Source organism: Barbus barbus (assembly GCF_936440315.1).
Source record: "Barbus barbus genome assembly, chromosome: 29".
NCBI lineage: Eukaryota > Metazoa > Chordata > Actinopteri > Cypriniformes > Cyprinidae > Barbus > Barbus barbus.
Genome location: NC_136757.1, coordinates 12,381,491 through 12,400,813, shown reverse-complemented (window position 1 = coordinate 12,400,813; position 19,323 = coordinate 12,381,491). Strand labels below are relative to the sequence as shown.

General features: G+C 38.5%; 1 protein-coding gene across 1 annotated transcript; it reads right to left on the bottom strand.

The window, feature by feature from the left end:
- Positions 1 to 240: 240 nt before the first annotated feature.
- On the bottom strand, positions 241 to 10,878 carry LOC306849070 (DLA class I histocompatibility antigen, A9/A9 alpha chain-like; the record flags this gene model as incomplete). The annotated part of the gene is made up of 6 exons (XM_079383930.1): positions 241 to 257; positions 367 to 411; positions 528 to 650; positions 772 to 1,062; positions 1,173 to 1,445; positions 10,731 to 10,878. The coding sequence occupies 6 exons, from the start codon at positions 10,876 to 10,878 to the stop codon at positions 241 to 243; spliced, it is 897 nt and encodes a 298-aa protein (XP_079240056.1).
- Between the last annotated feature and the right edge of the window lie 8,445 nt (positions 10,879 to 19,323).

Here is a 19,323-nt window from a genome sequence, read left to right as displayed (position 1 = left end):
ATGAGAATCGTTTGAGAATTGCTGGAAAACGAGGTGGTATTAAATGCATATTTTGAGAAAATTAAAGCATTTTTTTTTTACTTGATGCATGAAAACCTATTGTAGGAGACCCCCAAAACAATATTAGGAACCTTAAAAATTTTATAATAGGGGCACTTTAACCAATATGATTTTCAGGCCAGATTTTTATGTTTTGCATGTCTTGACTTTAATGTAGGACCATAGACTTACTTGTCATATTTAATCATGGGTGGAAACTGAAATGAAGAAAAAAAAAATGGTAGTCATTTCCAGAAAGTTTCCAAAATTACCCAAAGAATTAACATGCTGCATTCATATTACTTTATTTAAAAAAAGGGTACTCACAAGCAGTAAGAGAGTAATCACTTTGTGACTTCTTGAATCCTTGTACTGAATAAGAATGACACAGTTAAACAATGTCCATGATGAATACAGAATAACAAATTATAGGAACATATAAAACTGCCTACAGTGAACTTTGAAAGAGGTCTGTACAGAACATTTACCAGCAGTACGTATCTTCCTCCATATGATGAGTGCAGCTATGACGAGAACAGCCACACACACGAACACCAGCACACTGATAACTACAGACTGAGTAGATGATCCTGGCTCATATTCAGCCACATCTCACAATGTGGTGAATTAAAAAAGTAATAACAGAAAAAAAGAACAGTAAGATAATGGACAGATAAATGTTTTTTATTTTCATTAAACCTGTTTCATTTTTGATTATTAATTTTTCTTTACCAAATGTAATGTCCAGTTTGTTGTCCAGATTGAGGCGCTTCATTGTGCAGTTGTATTTATGTTCCTCATGTAGTTCTTCTTTACTGATCACCAAAGTCTTCTTCATCTGGTAAGTTCCGTCTCCGTTGGGCAGAATCTCTCCTCCTGTGATCTGATCATCATCCACAGGCTGACCATCTCTGAACAGGGTCAGGTTAATGTGACGGGGGTAAAAACCAGTGGCCAGACAGCTGATCTGAAGCCCCTGAGAGTCTGAGAGGGGCTTTTTCATGAGTCTGACTCTGGGTTTAACTATACAGAGAAAAATGGGAAGTGTTACTGTTTATGTGTTAACATTAAATAGCTGGGTTCATTGCATGAGTAAGTAATTATACTTATGTTATTTGGGTTGATTCTCTCACCTTTTCTCATTATACGGTTCTTTTTCATATTCAAGCACCTACGCAAAACTTTAATGCAAATAGGTTGATAAATATTTTCAATCAGAAACTTCATATGAAGTTTTGTTAATTGGCCCCATGGCCCCCATTTTATTTTTGTCTGGACATTTTTTTCTGTGTCAAATGTGTATTCTCCTATTTCTTGTCCATTAAAAGAATCCCATCTCTGCAGTAGACCTGGTTTATCATCATTCAGCAGTTCACATCCAGCAAGTCTCTGTTGAACATGTACACCTTCAAATGAATAGAAAGAAAATTAGTTTCCTAAAAGACTCACTAGTCTGCACTGACAATATACATACAAGATGTAGACTGAAAATACTTGTAATCATAAATGTCTCTAGCAAATGTACTTTTCACACTTATACATCGAAATCTCTTTAAGAAATAACAAAATATGATGTACAAACTCTGCATTTGTTATTAAAGTTATATGTAATATAATCAATGTGTTGGCCAGCTCTCACCATTTGTTTGATTTCGATCTTTCTTAAAAAAAATTGCTCGCTCTTTCATGTTGTTATACATATTGAGAAATACAATATCAGCATCGCTTTTCTCTTCATTTTGGTACTTTGAATCACTTGGAATGCGACGTATAACCCTCCATGTGTTTGAGTCATAATATGCTATTTGCACATCATCCAACATCAGCACAACACTGAACTCAGGAAATGGTGTTTGTCCAACTATATATGTTGCAAACGCCATCAGTGAGTGAGAACCTGTGGATAAATGCAAAAAACGTACAAAATGTCTAGACATGTTCTAATATCAAGAATTAATAATAACCATACTGTATATATATTTCTATCATGACAGCTCTCGGAGGGTTTGGCATAATGTACATGACAATGTTTATGTGTGTGGTATTGGCGGAAGAGATCGGCTATGCTGCTGCGGTAGAGCAAGTACCGATACTTCCTACAGCCAGTACATCCATAACATGCTGCTGTGAGCATGCAAAAAATACTTCTGGTGCACATATAACATATATGAAATAACCGCTATAAATAGCATACATGAATCACCCCGTAGCAGATCTATACAGGTGGAGCTGGGGAAGGTGGAGGGTTTCTGAAGCTCACTGCAATTGCTACAGCAAGCATTAGCCAAGTATTTGAATGTTGAGCAGCTAGCTCATTGACTGCTGATACAAAAAGATCCAAATTCATCAGCTTAGGTTAAGCAGCAAGGTCAGAGACTAAGTGTAAGATCAAGATCAAGACTGAATCAAATGAGACTCGGGCACAAGAACAGCAACGAGTGAGTTTATTTATACTATTTTGATGATTATCGTCAAGAAATTCTTCTATCGATGAGTGAAAAAAGAAGACCTTTTAATGGTAAAACTGAAGTAAACTCCTTAAGGTAGTCATATGCAACAGTTGTTTCTGTTTCTCGAAACTTGTTTACTTTAACTCATGTATCTGTGATTAATGCATATATGTTTTAATGTTTTGTAGCCTAGAATTGCCACATTCGAGGACTCTTTTTTTTTATTTCATCCTGTGTTTTCTGTTTATTTCCTGTTTCCTTAGTTGCCTTGGGTTGTGTGACAATGGGAATATTTTAAATATGCATATTTGTATTTCCCTGAGAACCTCAGCGACCAGAATGACCAAAGTTTAATACTGGTGCTTTAACAGGTATGAAGTGTATTTGAAGTTACTTTTGAATGATTATGAAAGTGAAAAAAAAAAGTGGGTGACCTTACATGTGCACACACACCCAGAGCAGTGAGCAGCCATTTACTGCAGTGCCCAGGGAGCAATTGCAGGTTTGGTGCCTTCCTCAAGAGCACCTCAGTCATTGGTACTGAAGGTGGAAGAGTGCGCTTCCTCTCCCCCCATCTACAGTTCCTGCCGGTGGGACTCAAATCCACAACCTTTGGGTTGAAAGTCAGACTCTCTAACCGTTAGGCCACGCTATTGAAAGTGAACTGATTTAGATGTGTTGTACTGTATTGATTTGACTTTGTAATGTTTGTATTTGTGTGTATTTTGAAGACAGACTGCCATGGTTTTGATTTGAGCTTATGTGAATTTTATGTGGATTTTTTTTTTTTTTTTGAGTAAATTGTTTTATTATTTTGAGTTGATTTGGATTTTGTATTTTGGTTTATTTATTGCCATGCAGCAGTGATTAATGATTTATTGGTGTTTTTCCCAGTGGGTGTTTATAAGGGTGTTTTAAAGGTGCCATAGAATGCATTGATACAATATTTTAAATTGTTCTCTGATATCTACAGAAGGTATGTGGCTTAGGTAAGTGCGAACATTCTCCAGAAAAAGTTTGGCATGTCCATTTACAACCCTAGAATTTCTCCCCAGAATGAAACAGTCTGTTATTGGCTTATGTGGAAGGGTCATGAATAATAATGTTGAACTCTGCTGTGATTGGCTGTTTCACGATGCGGCTCAATGTTGAGCTCTGCTCTGATTGGCTGTTTCACAGTGCAGCTCATTCCAGTAGCTCACAGGAAGGAAACACAGGGAAAATATATATTTCAATTTCACTTTCTCGCATAGTTATATTGTTGGGTAATTATAATGTAAATAAAATGTGGGCATCAGGGAGCCACTATATGCTGGGCATTGAAACTGTTTTCAAATGCACGATCGCATTTTACTTTCACTTTCAAGATTTGCGATCGCATGTACTCTGTTTATACTATGGAGCAGCAGTACTTACCACACATTTTACAAGATCAGATGTTTGTCAGTGGTGCTCAGGATCTGTAAATCATTCGCTATCATCCTCAGTCAACTCTGTTTATGTAGTAAGTGAAATCTTATGTACTGCAGTGTAACAGGCTACCGTTAGCAAGGAGCTAACCATGTCCCTTTAGTGGCTCGTGTTATTTTATTAGAACGCGTTATTTGCTTTCCGTACCTTTCTGAATACAGACACCAACCTATCCCTGCACTTCACATCCCCTGCACACCCTGGAACATTTATTTCCATGATCTGCCATTTTCGCTGTTGTCCTCGCTTGTTTCTTCACAATACCTGCAGAACTTCTGATGATTCGGCTGTGCAGGTTTGGCTGGCAGCTGGCCTAGAACATGAGCGGGTATATGCAAATGTTGGGGGGCGTAACTATTAGTGATCCGAACTGTTACTTAACAGTCGGTGTTATGTTCTGATTCGCTATTTTCAGTGGTCTTTTTTTATTCACGAGATTTGCATAAGAATGAGGAACCAATGGTGTTTGAGGCTCACTGCATGTCATTTCCATGTACAGAACTGTTATTATTCAACTATGCCAAGGTAAATACAGTTTTCCATTCTATTTTATCCATCTATAAAAGTTTATCCACCCCCTAGATGTGGATCCAACCACGCCCCATGGATCTTGTGGACTGCAGCGAGCCCTACTTGGGTTGTACAGGAGTGGATATTTCACATGAATCAACTGTAATTTGCGCAAAACAAATTGCGGTCTATGTCGAAGACTTAAAGTACAGGAGGTGAATAATAGCCTTTTTAAACTGATTAATTTTTCTTCTTTATTGCACTCTAAATCAATAGTCTATTATTACAATGATGAATGGTCATAATATAATCTGTCCCCCTACAGTTTGTAATGAACACTAATCGTACAGAAAATAAAATCGCGATATAGAGTGTACTTATCATTTGGCAAAGGATGGTTGCCAATCCACTTAATCCACGCCAGCGCTCATATTTATAAAAACTGTCTTTGACGTGGAAGAGTGCTTAATGTCACCTCAGGGTCTGAGCAGTACTTAGCCTACTGCAGGTGTTTGAAAAAGTAAGCTGTTCTTGCAGCTCGCTGTAAGATTTTATATATATATATATATATATATATATATATATATATATCTATATATATATATATATATATATATATATATATATATATATATATATATATATATATATATATATAATTAATTTTATATGTTAATGACATTAATTAGGACTCGTTTTCGAGGCAGAGAGCTGAAACCATTCAATTGCGGGCAAATTTAAGATCATTTGCGATAGATTTCACATCTGAAAGAGAGGCGTACGTGCGATTTCTGTTTGTGCGTTCATTCTATGAATCGCATGTACGCATATCTGAGAAATGATCGTAGGATCAAATTTAGTTTCAAAAATTTGTTTCTACATAACATTTTATAAATGAGGCCCCAGATGAGTAAGTACCGCATGTGCTGTGAGTTTTACCTGCTTATTTTACGACTCCTCCGTATCCAGTTTGTTGCATCATTTTGTTCCTGCATTCATGTAGCAATTTTGCACTTTGGCAGTCAGTTTAAGATAATATAACAATATAATTATACAGTATTTTATTATTAAGTATCGGATAGTTTACAAAATCAAATGATTGGGACACCTTTTTTGTCATTGCAATAGCTTGGAAAAGTGTCCCAATTAACCTGAATTCACCCTACTCTTTGAAATCATGATTGCATTACAGTCTAAAACCCAAATATTTTACTTTTATATTATATTATATTTTACTTATAGCTTAATTATAATTATTTAGTTATTTGTAATGTTAATTGTAAAAAACAAAATAAATAAATAATAATATTAGCCTAATAATAATACAAATCGAAAATAGTTTCAATGTAGCTTGCTACTTTTTGATAGTAACTTGTAGTGTGTACTATGGCGTTATTTTATGGCATAGTATGGCGTTATTTTAATGGCAAATGTAGAGAGCGCATTAGGCTATTGTAGGGCGAAAGCACATTAATATAATGCGCGAGCGCGAATCTCTCCGCTCGCACGCGAATGGGATTTCCTTTGCTCTCGCACAAAACCGGAAGCGCGCACTGAAAACGTGTCTTTACTCTCACTCAAACTGTCCTGTGCTCTCACAAATCTCTCTGTGCTCATGCGCTAGAAATGAATTATTTTCGCACCTGAACTAAAGGTTGTCAAATGTTATCAACCAATCAGATTTCAAAGATGGCTCTGTAATTTATTTATACTAAGTCATAATAATGAAATATTAGAAATTAGTCGGATGCTTAGATTATTTGTCAATAACCTAGACTAGTTAAACAGTTTGCAATTTATCTAAACACAAACAAAAAAAATAGGCCTATATGATTCTTAAAGTTCATGTGGTCATATAGTGTGGGCACTTGGATTGAAAAAAAAAATAAAATAATAAAAAAAAAAATATATATATATATATATATACATATATATTCCACATGAAAATAATGGAATAGTGCATCTGCCCCTTATCTAAATAGTTCTAGTCTTAAATCAGAATATATATATGTGAATGTGAATGTCCCACTTCAGGTCCTGGGAGATGGTGCTGCCCAGGAATCTGAATGACTCCACTGTTGTTACAGTGCTGTTCATGATGGTGAGTGGGGGGAGAGCAGGGGGGTTTCTCCTGAAGTCCACGATCATCTCCACAGTTTTGAGCGTGTTAAGCTCCAGGTTGTTGAGACTGCACCAGACAGCTAGCTCCTTAACCTCCTGTCTGTAAGTAGACTCGTCACCGTCCTGGATGAGGCCGATCAGTGTGGTGTCGTCTGCAAAGTTCAGGAGCTTGACAGAGGGGTCTTTAGATGTGCAGTCATTGGTGTAAAGGGAGAAGAGCAGTGGGGAGAGAACGCAGCCCTGAGGAGCTCCAGTGTTGATCGTCCAGTGTTGATCGGTGCTGGATGTGTATTTTCCCAGCCTCACTAGCTGCTGCCTGTCTGTCAGGAAGCTGTTGATCCACTGACAGATGGAGGTGGGGACGGAGAGCTGAGTTAGTTTGGGCAGGAGGAGGTCTGGAATGATGGTGTTAAAGGCCGAGCTGAAGTCCACAAACAGGATCCTCACATAAGTCCCTGGTCTGTCCAGGTGTTGCAGTATGTAATGCAGTCCCATGTTGACTGCATCATCCACAGACCTGTTTGCTCTGTATGCAAACTGCAGGGGGTCCAGTAAGGGTCCAGTGATGTCCTTCAGATAAGCAAAAACCAGTTTTTCAAATGACTTCATGACCACAGATTTTAGAGCCACAGGTCTGTAGTCATTAAGTCCTGTTATCTTGGGTTTCTTTGGGACGGGGATGATGGTGGAGCGTTTGAAGCATGAGGGGACTTCACACAGCTCCAGTGATCTGTTGAAGATCTGTGTGAAGGTGTGGCCCAGCTGGTCAGCACAGGATTTCAGTAAGTCGGAATGTAAGTAGGATGTAAGTCGGAATAAGATGAACCAAACAGTGGAGATTAGCCAGATGGATGCTAGGCAACAGCATTTGAAATCCATGCTGTCTGAGCTTCACGAGCGCGCCGGCTCGCTTCCCCCGTCTGCGCGTCCTGAAGCATCTAAAGAGCGCTGCAGCTCTGCCGACTACTATGTTCAGCAAAACATTCGAATAATCGAAAACCAGTTGGAGATTTTGTGTTGTGTTCTGCCCAATGTTCAGCAATGTAATTACATAACTGTCATATAACTGTCACTGTTTTAGAGGAGAATGCCATTGAATGTGTAGCTATATGAAGTGGGTTTTCATGAAAAAAAAAAAAATCAATCATAACTAAAAACAAACACTTGATTAAAAAAAAAACTCCCAATAAATGAGATTCTATCAGAACATTTATTGTGTAATATCTTCCATCATTTACATCTATTTTTGCATTTGATGTTGATTGAATACTTATTATTGCCATCATACCAACTGAGAATCTATTGCAATGATTTTAAATTCTGTTGAGGTATCTAACATATTATGACATAACACTGATCTTTTATATGAAGTCTTTAGAGCCATAGGCTATAATATGTTGTTTTTAGATAAATTGCTCAGAGATCAACCAGTTGGACAGAGGTTATTTATATGTACAAATCATCCAAGCACCCAATTCCTAGCCATTTCTAATATAGGCCACATTTAATTGACATTGCTAAATATTATTAAACTGGAAAGAAATTAAAGATCCATCTTTGATTGTCAAAAGAATTCCAGGTTCAGTTCCCTCTCAGCCAATTAGAATTCACATAGTATTTTCATAGGTCAGTTGTGGAGGTTAAAGGTTAAAGTTTTATTTATATAGCGCCTTTTAAATGTGTTTACAAAGTATATTACAGAGAGATGCAATGTGCATTCATATAAAATAAAATACAAATACAAACATAAAAGAGATGAAGTAGTAAAACAAAGTGCAATAACCAGTTTATGTTAAAACAAAAATACAACAATAAAAAATCAAGGAAAGGCCTTTAGTAAACAAATCTGTTTTGAGATACTTTTTAAAAGTGCATAATAACTTTTGGCAATGCTTAATTTAGGTGCAAAAAGAATTAATATCTAGCGCATGAGCACAGAGAGATTTGCGAGTGCACAGGACAGTTTGAGTGAGAGGAGAGACACATTTTAAGTGTGTGCACTCTCACTGGGCGAGGGTAGTTTGTAGCTGGTCAAGCTACAGTTTCAGAGTAGCTTCCCCAAGACTGCTTCCTAAAGCATTAACATGTGAGAGATTTTTTCAAACCTATAATTGTTCGGAAATAAGAATCATTACTCCTTGAACATAAAGAAAGCACTTTGAACAGAGAAAACAAAAACAGTTTTAGGCCTATTAGTCGAGTCTCATGTGGTCCACGGTTAAATCAGTTCAATTTCATTTGGAATGCTATACTAAAATAGTCAATTGAACATATACACTAGGAGACAAAACATAAATCACAAATGTTTGTCTCATTACTTTCAGTGTTTAATTACTGTATCTTTAGTTGTATTTAATTTTTTATTTTTTTTTTTACTTCAAAATTGCACAATTATTTTATATTAGATGCTCTAAAGGAAAATAACTATAATTCTTCTTACCTGCTTTGGTGACTGTAAAGCATGTCAACAGACACACACAAAAAGCATTCATTGAGTAAATCAATCCATTTTTTCCAAACAAGTATTGCATTTTTAAAAAAATATTTTATATACAACGCTTTTTATTGTTTTTGATCAAACCATATCGGCCTGCTCAGTTTCATATTTTTAATAGTACTTCCCCAAACTAGTTTCTGACACTTTGCCCTGAAGTCTATAATTGATTAACTTGATGCAGTCAACTGACAAGAAGGCTTATAATTCTCTTTAAAAAAGGATGTGTTGAAAACAACAATTTGTCTCAAGTATGTGCTATTTTTGTTATTTTTATTAAACCTGCTACATTTATCTACATAAAAAGTCAAAATTCAAAAAAGTAAATAATTAAAATATTGTAGGCTAATTTAAACATTAACCATGTTGCTTGAGTGAAAAGGGAAGAGTTAATGGTTAATCAAGTTTGTACTTTGATGAATTGAGAAATCAAATTTTACTATAAAACTTCCTATAAGTTTCAGAGCTCAAAACTACCTCGTTAGTCAAAAAGCAGTTTTTATTGAAACCAAGCTCAGAAAATGAATTGTTTCATATTTTGTCACATTATGACATAATTTTGCAATGAAAGCCCGCCTCTGCAGAATCAGATCAAGGCCTACTTCTATATCATGGCATCTTTGGCCCCACCCACTGGAGCATGAGTGAGATGACCAGGAGAGAAGAGCAATACAGGATCACTGACTAAAAATAACATTGTCTTCCAAAGGATTTTAATCAGAGGAAATTGCATATTTATTTTCAACTATGTGGATGTCTCAGTAGAGCATTCTTTGTTTAGAGCATTCATTTCACTGTGGATGCTTTGTTTAATCAGTTGCAGTTTATCATTCATTTACCAGTGCGGTAAATTGTTTCTTAATAGCACGAAAATAATCAGTTATTAAAATTATATAACCTATACAGAAAATCATCAAAGAATGCTCTCTTGCTGAAGCTGTCAATCACACTGCACAATTATACATTCAATGACGTTGTGTACACTGCACTATGAATCGATTATTTACATTGTGTTTGCACTGTATGAAGCAAGCATTTGTGAAAGTGCAATGACGAGACACATTCATGCACTCAACAGTTTGTCGGCTATAATGCTCAGCGAATTTCCAATCCGTGGCGAAAAGGCTAAGCCTTGCCCAGCCTTACACACTGTGCGCCTATGTGCTACATTATATTTCTTAGCAAGGGATAAAGTCACTGTTTTTGAAGTAACTAAACTCACAGCTTCATTGTTTGTATAGAGAGACGCACAGATGCAGGAAATTCACACATGCAGCTTTCATCTCCCTCTAACCATACCTAAACATCTGTTTATGTTTTAGTTCCCTTTCGAGGGAACTTCGAACTGCGTTCTTTAGGAGTCTCTATGGGGGATGCCGTCAGCGTGACCCGTGTCTGAAGCATACATACAAAAACACCACATGTTGGCCGGCGACAGCCTATAACGTTACTACTGGCGCGACCACAGTATAAAGGGGCACCGGGAAAATACGTCATCCTCTTCTTCGTCTTCAGTGACTGTTTTGTTTGAAGCATGCATTCCACTGGTAAGAACGATTTTCTACTCTACTATGGCGAGCACTAGCAAGGCGTTTAAGAAATGTGTGCATCCGTGTCCTCGTTATTTGACACCTGATGACACGCACGATCTTTGCGTCTTTTGTTTGGGCGAGGAGCACGCACACGATGTCCTCGAGGGGGCAATCTGCGTGCACTGTGAGCTTTTTTCCATGAGAAAGCTCCGCTCTCGTCTCTCTCTTTTCGAGGAAGGAGGGACAGCCATCTGCTTCCCATGGTTCAAGACCCACTGATGCTGAGGCACAGAGGAGAATGAACTCGTGGGGTTCGCAGGCGGATCTGGCTGATGAGTTAGAGAGGGTGCTTTCCTCCTCGCGTTCGTCGGCCGCGAGCGAGGGCGAGCCACGGGATGATGATGACGCGATCTCGCTGACATCATCTGATCCAACGGCTAGTGCTCTGCTGGATTATGCCCAGGAAGAGCAGGAGATGTCTGAGGGTGAAGAAGTTGAGACTGAGCCCTATCAATCCTCCTGCCCTGCGTATGATGAACTGTTGGAGGTTATGGAACGCGCCATGGCAAGGCTTGACTTGCCGTGGAAGCGGGCCAAGATGGTGGCGCCGCGGGGTCGTCTCGATGAGCGTTATCTTTCTGGCCATAACCGCCCAGCTCAAGTGAGCCTCCTATTTCTTCCTGATGTCCATGCGGAGGTTGAGAAGGAATGGAAGAAGCCGTTTTCTTCTCGCATTCATAGGTTTCAGCATACCAGTTATGCTAACATTGAGGGGATGCGTGAAAACGGCTATGAGAGGATGCCCCCTGTGGAAGAGACGCTAGCCAGCTATCTCTCTGAGGGTGAGACGTCCTCTCTCAAGGCTCCTTCCTTGCCATCTAAGCCCCTTCAGGAAACATCTCGCTTAAATGGCAGGGCATACGCAGCAGCAGGTCAGGCTGTCGCTTCGTTGCACACGATGGCGGTGCTTCAGGCATACCAGGCTGATCTGCTGAAAGACCTGGATAAGGGTCAGGACTTGTTGCCTGACGAAGTAGCTGAGCTGCGCCGCACCATGGATTTGGCTCTCCGCGCCACTAAGCAGGCCGCCACTGCTATGGGCAGGTCTATGGAGGCCATGGTGGTAACGGAGAAACATCTATGGGTGAATTTGTCAGATATTGGGAAGAAAGAGAAGGGCTTTCTTCTTGATGCTCCAGTCTTGCCTTCCGAGCTTTTTGGTACCTCCGTCGAGACGGTGGTCGAGAAGTTTAGGAAGGCGAAGGCGCGCTCAGCGGCCTTCAGAACCTTTATTCCAAGAAGGTCCAGGTCTAAGCATGAATAACGCAGGGGTCCTGGCCCATCTCCATCTGGGGATCAGAGATGGGCGCAGAAGTCTAGTGTCGTTACTCGTGCCCCTCCCCCGCCTGCGGGTAGGGCTAGAAGGAGGCGTGGGTCAAGGAGAGGCAAGCAAGACCTGAGGAGGGAGGTCAAGACCTCAGCATGGTGGCGTGGGTATTCCGTTCCCCATAGCGACCCCTAGAGGACGCAGTTCAAAATTCCCTCGAACGGGAACGTCTTAGGTTACGTATGTAACCATGGTTCCCTGAGAGTAGGGAACGAGACACTGCGTCCTCTAGGTTTGGTGCCATGGTTCGGACTCAAGCTTCAGACGAAGAAGTGAATGACCTATTTTCCCGGTGCCCCTTTATACTGTGGTCGCGCCGGTAGTGACGTCATAGGCTGTCGCCGGCCAACATGTGGTGTTTTTGTATGTATGCTTCTGACATGGGTCGCGCTGACGGCGTCCCCCATAGCGACCCCTAGAGGACGCAGTGTCTCGTTCCCTACTCTCAGGGAACCATGGTTACATACGTAACCTGAGACGTTTTCTTTGTCTTCTTTTTCTTTTTGCAGAGGCTATTTGTATTAGATGTTAATGAGCGATATTTTTTAAAACACTTCATTGAATTGTACACTATAAAACTATAATCAGTGCATATGATAAATAATAAAAAAGTAAATAAAAGTAAACAGCCTTTGCCAAAAAGACAAGCTATTTATATATATATACATAATCATAAAAGTTATCATTAACAAATTACATTGAGCATGCATTTACAGACACTTTTATTCAAAGCAATTACATGTGTATGTGTGTTTTTCACATCTAGTGTTATATGACACACCTTAGGGCTCAATAAAACTTTTTGAGCCGTTTTCAGTTTCCCCTTAAGATAAAGCGTATCACAAAAAAGCTGATTTGCAGTTCACTGGGGTTGTGAGAAGCTGGAAAAACAGTGAGATGTATCTGTGTCTCATGTTACATTTCAAAACATCATTCTTAATTCTAATTGACTCTAATTGACTCAATTCTTTAATATTTTTGTCACAACCTAATTTTATTGTGGTCATCCACTTAAATATGTTAAAGAGATTTTGTATTTGCTGCCAAGAACATATTTTAAATTTGCATTTAGCAGGCTTGTGTGTCCCACTGCTGGCTATTGGTGAACTTAACTTTGTTCCCTGATGTGTCAAATGAACTTTGAATTGCTGCTGAGGTAGAACAGACAATGTTAAGAGAGAACGTCTGTACACCAGGGTTAAATAACTAAAAGAATGTTTATACCTGCAGTCAGAGTGATTCAATCTACCACGATGAACAGCAAACTGAAGGTGATACAATATTTTGTGATGTGTATAACAGCATGAAAAAAATCGAGCATTTTATCTTAAGGGACACTTAACTCACACATGGTGAGAGCTCTAGCCTCTATAACAGTATTAACACACAAAACATTTAATAACAGATGTAGCTTCAATTGTTGTTATTTCTTTGAAAGATTTAGATGTAGAATTGAGAAAGCAACATGTACTTGTTATGGAACTGTCTGACACAAAGGTAAGTATTTCAAGTGATAATGTTTATTAACAGTCTTGGTGATCTCCCAGCACCGGTGGATGATGTGAGAACAGGTGAGTGGTGATTCTCCGTGAGTTTGGTGATCGATCGTCAGGATTCTAACCGTCCCTTTCTTGATTTGCAGGTCCGTGGTGAACCGGAGTTACTTCGAGCTTGGGGGAAGATGGTAGTCACCAGGAGCTGGTTCCTGAGAGCGGGGTGGATGAAGAGGAACAAGGCAGAAGGTAAGTACGACAGGTAGGGAAGTACAGGAAGTATACTCAGCCTAGTAGCTTCGTAAGCGGTCTCTCCTTGTAGTCACTATGTGACCTGAGGACGGTGCTCTTATTGAGGGTGGTGATAGTAGCGGTGATGAGGTGCAGGTGAAGGTGATCAGAACTCAGGTGAGGTGGATCGTGGTAATTGGTTTTGTGATGAGCCTGGCCATTCTGTGACAGTACTAGAGAGAATAATAATAAAAAGTGTTTTTATGTTGCGAAATATGAATAATGTGAATATGAATATGATGAATAAAGAGTCTTTAATTTCTTTCCATTTATGTGAAGGTGTACAAGTTCTTCAGAGACTTGCTGGATGTGAATTGTTGAACAATGATAAACCAGGTCCACTATATTTCTCGGATGGTTTCAGTGGAGTTCACTGTAGACATGGACAAACATGATATTCAGATGAAAATGCCATGGATGATAACATGAAACCAACTAAAATATCTTAGTTTAAAGTTTATGTATGAAAATGTTTATCATCCTATTTGCATTAAAGCTCTGAGACGGTATCTGAATTTAAAAAAGAACAACGCGATGAGAAAAGGTGAGAGAATTACTAGAATAAATAGAAAATAAGTTTTTGCAACTGTAAGACATTTTGTCCTTCTCTGTAGTGAAACCCAGACTCTGACTCATGAGGAAGATATTCCCAGACTCTCAGGGGCTTCAGATCAGCTGTCTGGCCACTGGTTTTTACCCCCGTCACATTAACCTGACCCTGTTCAGAGATGGTCAGCCTGTGGATGATGATCAGATCACAGGAGGAGAGATTCTGCCCAACGGAGATGGAACTTACCAGATGAAGAAGAGTTTGGTGATCAGTGAAGAAGAGCTACATGAGAAACATAAATACAACTGCACAATGAAGCACCTCAATCTGCACAACAAACTGGACATTACATTTGGTAAAAAATAAATAAAACAATTATCAACAATTAATCAAACAAAACCAAACATCAGTTCCTTTAGACACCATTTACACTTTGTGTGTTTGTGGGTGTGTTTCTGTAACTCTCTATTTATACCGGCTTAACTGTCTCATTCTTATTCAGAACGAGGTTCTGAGGAATTACACAGTAAATACTCCCTTACTCCATGTGAGTATACTGGGCCCTATCATTCCATCGAACAAGTTCTGCAAGTACGGATGGAACAACATGTGTCTGAATGGTAAGTTTTAAACTTTTTGCCAGCAGTCACGTATTAGCCTAAAACGGTTCAGCTCGTACCATACCATGTTGTACTGCTATGCTTACATCAGACAGTATCCGTTTCGCTGACAACCCAGTGACACAAGTGTACGCATTGGTTTGTCTATACGATTATCAAAAATCTAGGCTGGAATATGCAACAAGTTATGTAAAAGCAATGAATCTGTGCCTTCTTGTTACACCAGTACAATTTACACTAACTTGTTGGTAACCCAGGGTTCGAGTTGCAGTGTGTGATGGTTATGAAAATCACATTAACCCCCTTGGAATTTTTGAAAAGTTCTAAACTATGAAAGTATAATAAGCAATTGTACTGTCTCTATAGGGACTACACCTCATAAAACATAAATCCTAGTAATGTACATGATCATTAGCGTTAAAATAGTAAGGCCTGGTTTCACAGACGGAGTTTAGACTAAACCAGGATTAGGCCATAGTTCAATTAGGACATTTAAGTAATTTTTATAAATATGCCCTTAGAGAAAACATTATTGGGGTGCATCTTGAGACACAAAAAACAAAGGCACTGATATATTTTAAGATCAGTCAGTGCAAGTTTCTTTCAGTTGAAACAGCTCAGACTTTAGTCTGGGATTAGTCTTAAACCTTGTCTATGAAACTGGGGGTAAACATCTTAACATGAGCGTTATTAAATTGTTTCATTTTGAAACGTTCAAATTAATTGCACCTACAATGACACTTTTTAAACCTCTTTCCTGGCACAGGTGTACTTGTCAGAACTTTGCAACTATGCCTACAGAGTCAGAGAATGTGTGCTGCAGGGAGATACCACAGGTACTATGAATTATTTATGAATGAAACTTATGCAGTCATAATATTTTCTATACCCCATGTTACTTACCCTTTCTGCATGTCTAGGTTATAAGAAGACCACAACAAATTGAGAATCCTCCAGCATGTATGGTGGACCACCCTGGCCTTGAACTTGTATGTTTGAATGTATTCTCTCTGCAGAATGCATACAACATCTACAGAGCAGACTACGGGTCATTACGACTATGGGGAACACAGCAGTAATGATTTTTTTTCCTGTATTTGAATTGCCTGTTGTTTATTCAATAGAAATATGAAATAAAAGTCAACTACTTAGTTTGCTCCAATTTAGTTTGGTGTTTTTGTTTCATTCATCTTCTCACATGTAAGAATGGTAACACGTATAAAACACTCAAAGTCCACAAAACAGTCAAATAAAAAATAAAAAAAAAACTTATAAGTATTGCGTATTTTTGAGCCAAAGCTAGAATTTAACAAACCACTAGTACTGATTATCTCTACACTGTGCTCAGCCGTTACAGATATTTGGCCTATAGAAGTTTTGTAAGCTTGGTTTGGGGCTTCCTGGGCCGAAGAATCAGAGTGGTACTTCCCTCATGTGTAGTGCAACGTATACTATGGGAGTTCCCCAACACTCAGGCAGTCTATGTAGGATTCAGACCAGCCCTTGATTAAATCTCGATACATAGCTGGCTACAACTTCCATCTTGTCGGGCTTTTCAAATTGGGCAGAGATTGTCAGGGATGGGGATCTTCTGCACCTTGGCCTCATATGGAACAGGGTCCTCAAACACCTTGTCAAATATGTAAGGGGTAACATGTAATTTAAAGGGAAATAGTTTAATTTAGCTCAAAGGGAATCATTTATGATTTTATTGGGAATTTGAACAGACTCACTGTTTTACGGCTGATCACTGAGGCGGCAGCAATTCATTGAACAATCCGTATCACAGCAACTCTGCACTGGATATTAAAATCCAAAATATAGTGAAAACGCTATTTAATAGCACAGTAACAAGATCGGCAGATTAAGACATCAACTTGTGAGCACAAAACACAAGATACTTCTCTTTTCAATATAAATAAGATTTTATTTATATAAACCTAAGACAAACTAATCTAAAACATGAACAAGCATTCACACGTTGCAGAAAGAAAGGAAAGGATGAGTATAAGAGAATGAAAATGTGATATCCCAAGTTTACAGCAATATGTGCTATTGCATAGACCTGAACAACCAATCAATGGCTTAATTAACCCTCGCATTGAGTTTCTCAATGAGGCAAAAATTTATATTAAATGCACCAGCTCAGCAAAATTATGTAAGTTACTTGCATTGCCTGTATTAAGGGGTTCCCTTGTGTCATTGTCGTTGCAGAAAGGGGTTCCCCGAAGTTGCTGATTGGCTGGAAGTTCAATAGTCTTTGAAGTGACGTCTTGGGTGTTGGCTGAAGATGCGGAGTTGGTCTGGTTGAAGTCTGAAGCGATTGCAGTCGGAGCTGAACTTTGCAGCAAACTTACATTAGAACACGAAACTCCTCGGAAAGAAAAGAAACTAAAGTAAAAAGAATAAAAGGATGTAACGAGACTAGGTGGGTTTTCTTCTCATCGTGGTGTTAAGTAGCCGCTGGCATGTAGGCCAGAGCATGCTGGAATGGCGCTCAAAGAGCAGCGTCAAAACGCGGTGGCAAAAGCCAACAGAGAAGAGCAAAAATAGAAGAGAGCAAGAAGAAAGGTTTGATGGTGTCCTGAGTTTTTAAACTCAGCTTCTGGACACATCCCCTCTGGAGTCTTGACCAATTAGATAGGCTATTATCTTAGCTAGGGGTGTTCCTTCCATCATAAATCATCACACACTCTTGCAAAGTATACTTTTGGATGTGATTTCTATAACCAGAATATGATACATTTGACAAATAATCAATTGGAAGAAACGTTTCAAGCTAGAATTGTCAAACTCATACATACCAAACACGAATATGAATCCTTCAGCTATTCAATAATGATTAAAAAGACATACACAATATTTGATTAAAACATGATGTGGGTTACATACATAATATGGAGTGATCCATAAAAATGATTAGTTTCACTAAAATGAAAATGAAAATCTAGATAGTCTCTGCAAACAAAGGAATTTCAGTCTGGTTCTTTGTCTTCTATGTGTGGGGGAAAAGTCAATCTAAGGAAGCTCGTGATTTCTATCGTGGAAGACATGTGACGGCCATCTCTTTGACCATCAGCCTTGGTTACTTGCATCTCCTTCCTGGTTGGAATTGTCAATAAGTATTCTTTTATTTTAATGTTGCAAGCTGTTTTGTGAAAGGGTTGGTTGGTTCACTTGCTTCAGACTAGTGGCGCAAGAATCTAATTTATGAGGTTGTCCTGTTTTCTTGGGGCCTCTCTGTGGAATTTCAGCTCCTCATGGTTCTATGTTCTGATCGAATCTTAAATTTGTCTGATTCAGTCTCTGATATCCTACAAATATGAGGTCCATCAGTTCATCCATGTAATCTGTAAAATACATTTAAAGTTACCACTCATTAGATGTTTCTGTTTTGAAACATCAATTTACATTAAACATTATTCATTATTTTGAATTTATATTGTAAAAGACCTGTGTACGATAATGTCATCAACCGGACATTTCACAAGTGTCCCTCTTGAACTGCTGTTGTTCCCCTTGTTATCCTCATCCAGTTCCAAGCGGGGTCTCTTGCATGGTGTTGATGTGCATAATGGTCCTGAAGCTCTGATAGAAAACTCAAAAACCTGCTGAAGCTGGTTGCCTTAAAATTTTAAGTTGGATCAACTTTTTTTTTTTTCTTTACAGTGTAGGGACAACCCTTTTAGACCATGTGCCCAGCGCGCCAACCGTGTTTCCGTCGTTAAACGTGGTTAAAGTGGATTCGGACACGTGCTCAGTGCACCTGCGCTTCAGACCATGCGCTTAGATCGTTAAAACAGGACCCACTATGTTTTATATCAAGTCAGCAATATGTTAATTTTAAGGTTAATTTTTAGAAAAAAACCTTTTAGAAATGAAACCAAAGCTATGTTTTATTGATTTCAGCTTCTGTGGATGATGAAAAGAATCAATGTAAGGCATCCAATTAAAAGTCAAGGGCAATACATGCATAAAGTAACTTAGCATTTGCTTGGTGGATGTCATTTGGTTTGTTATGAAAATGACCATCAAACGATGAAACCACAAAAGGAATGTATTATTATTATATTATATTATTATTATTATTTTTAAACATTATCACTTTACTACTGTTTTTTTTTTCTTGCTGGTCAAAAGGACATTTGTGTTTTATGATTGTTCTTTTTCAACCTGTTTTCACTCCCAAGACATCTGATACTGCCACAGAAAAATGCATGTCCCATATACAGATGCCAAAAATAGCCTTGTTTTGACCAATAACCTTCAATATTTTTTAACAACTTATATTAACTTTTTTTGTTTTTTAAATAAAAAAAAGCAATATTTGTTTAGCATTGTTTGTTGTAGTAATGACCATCCAAAG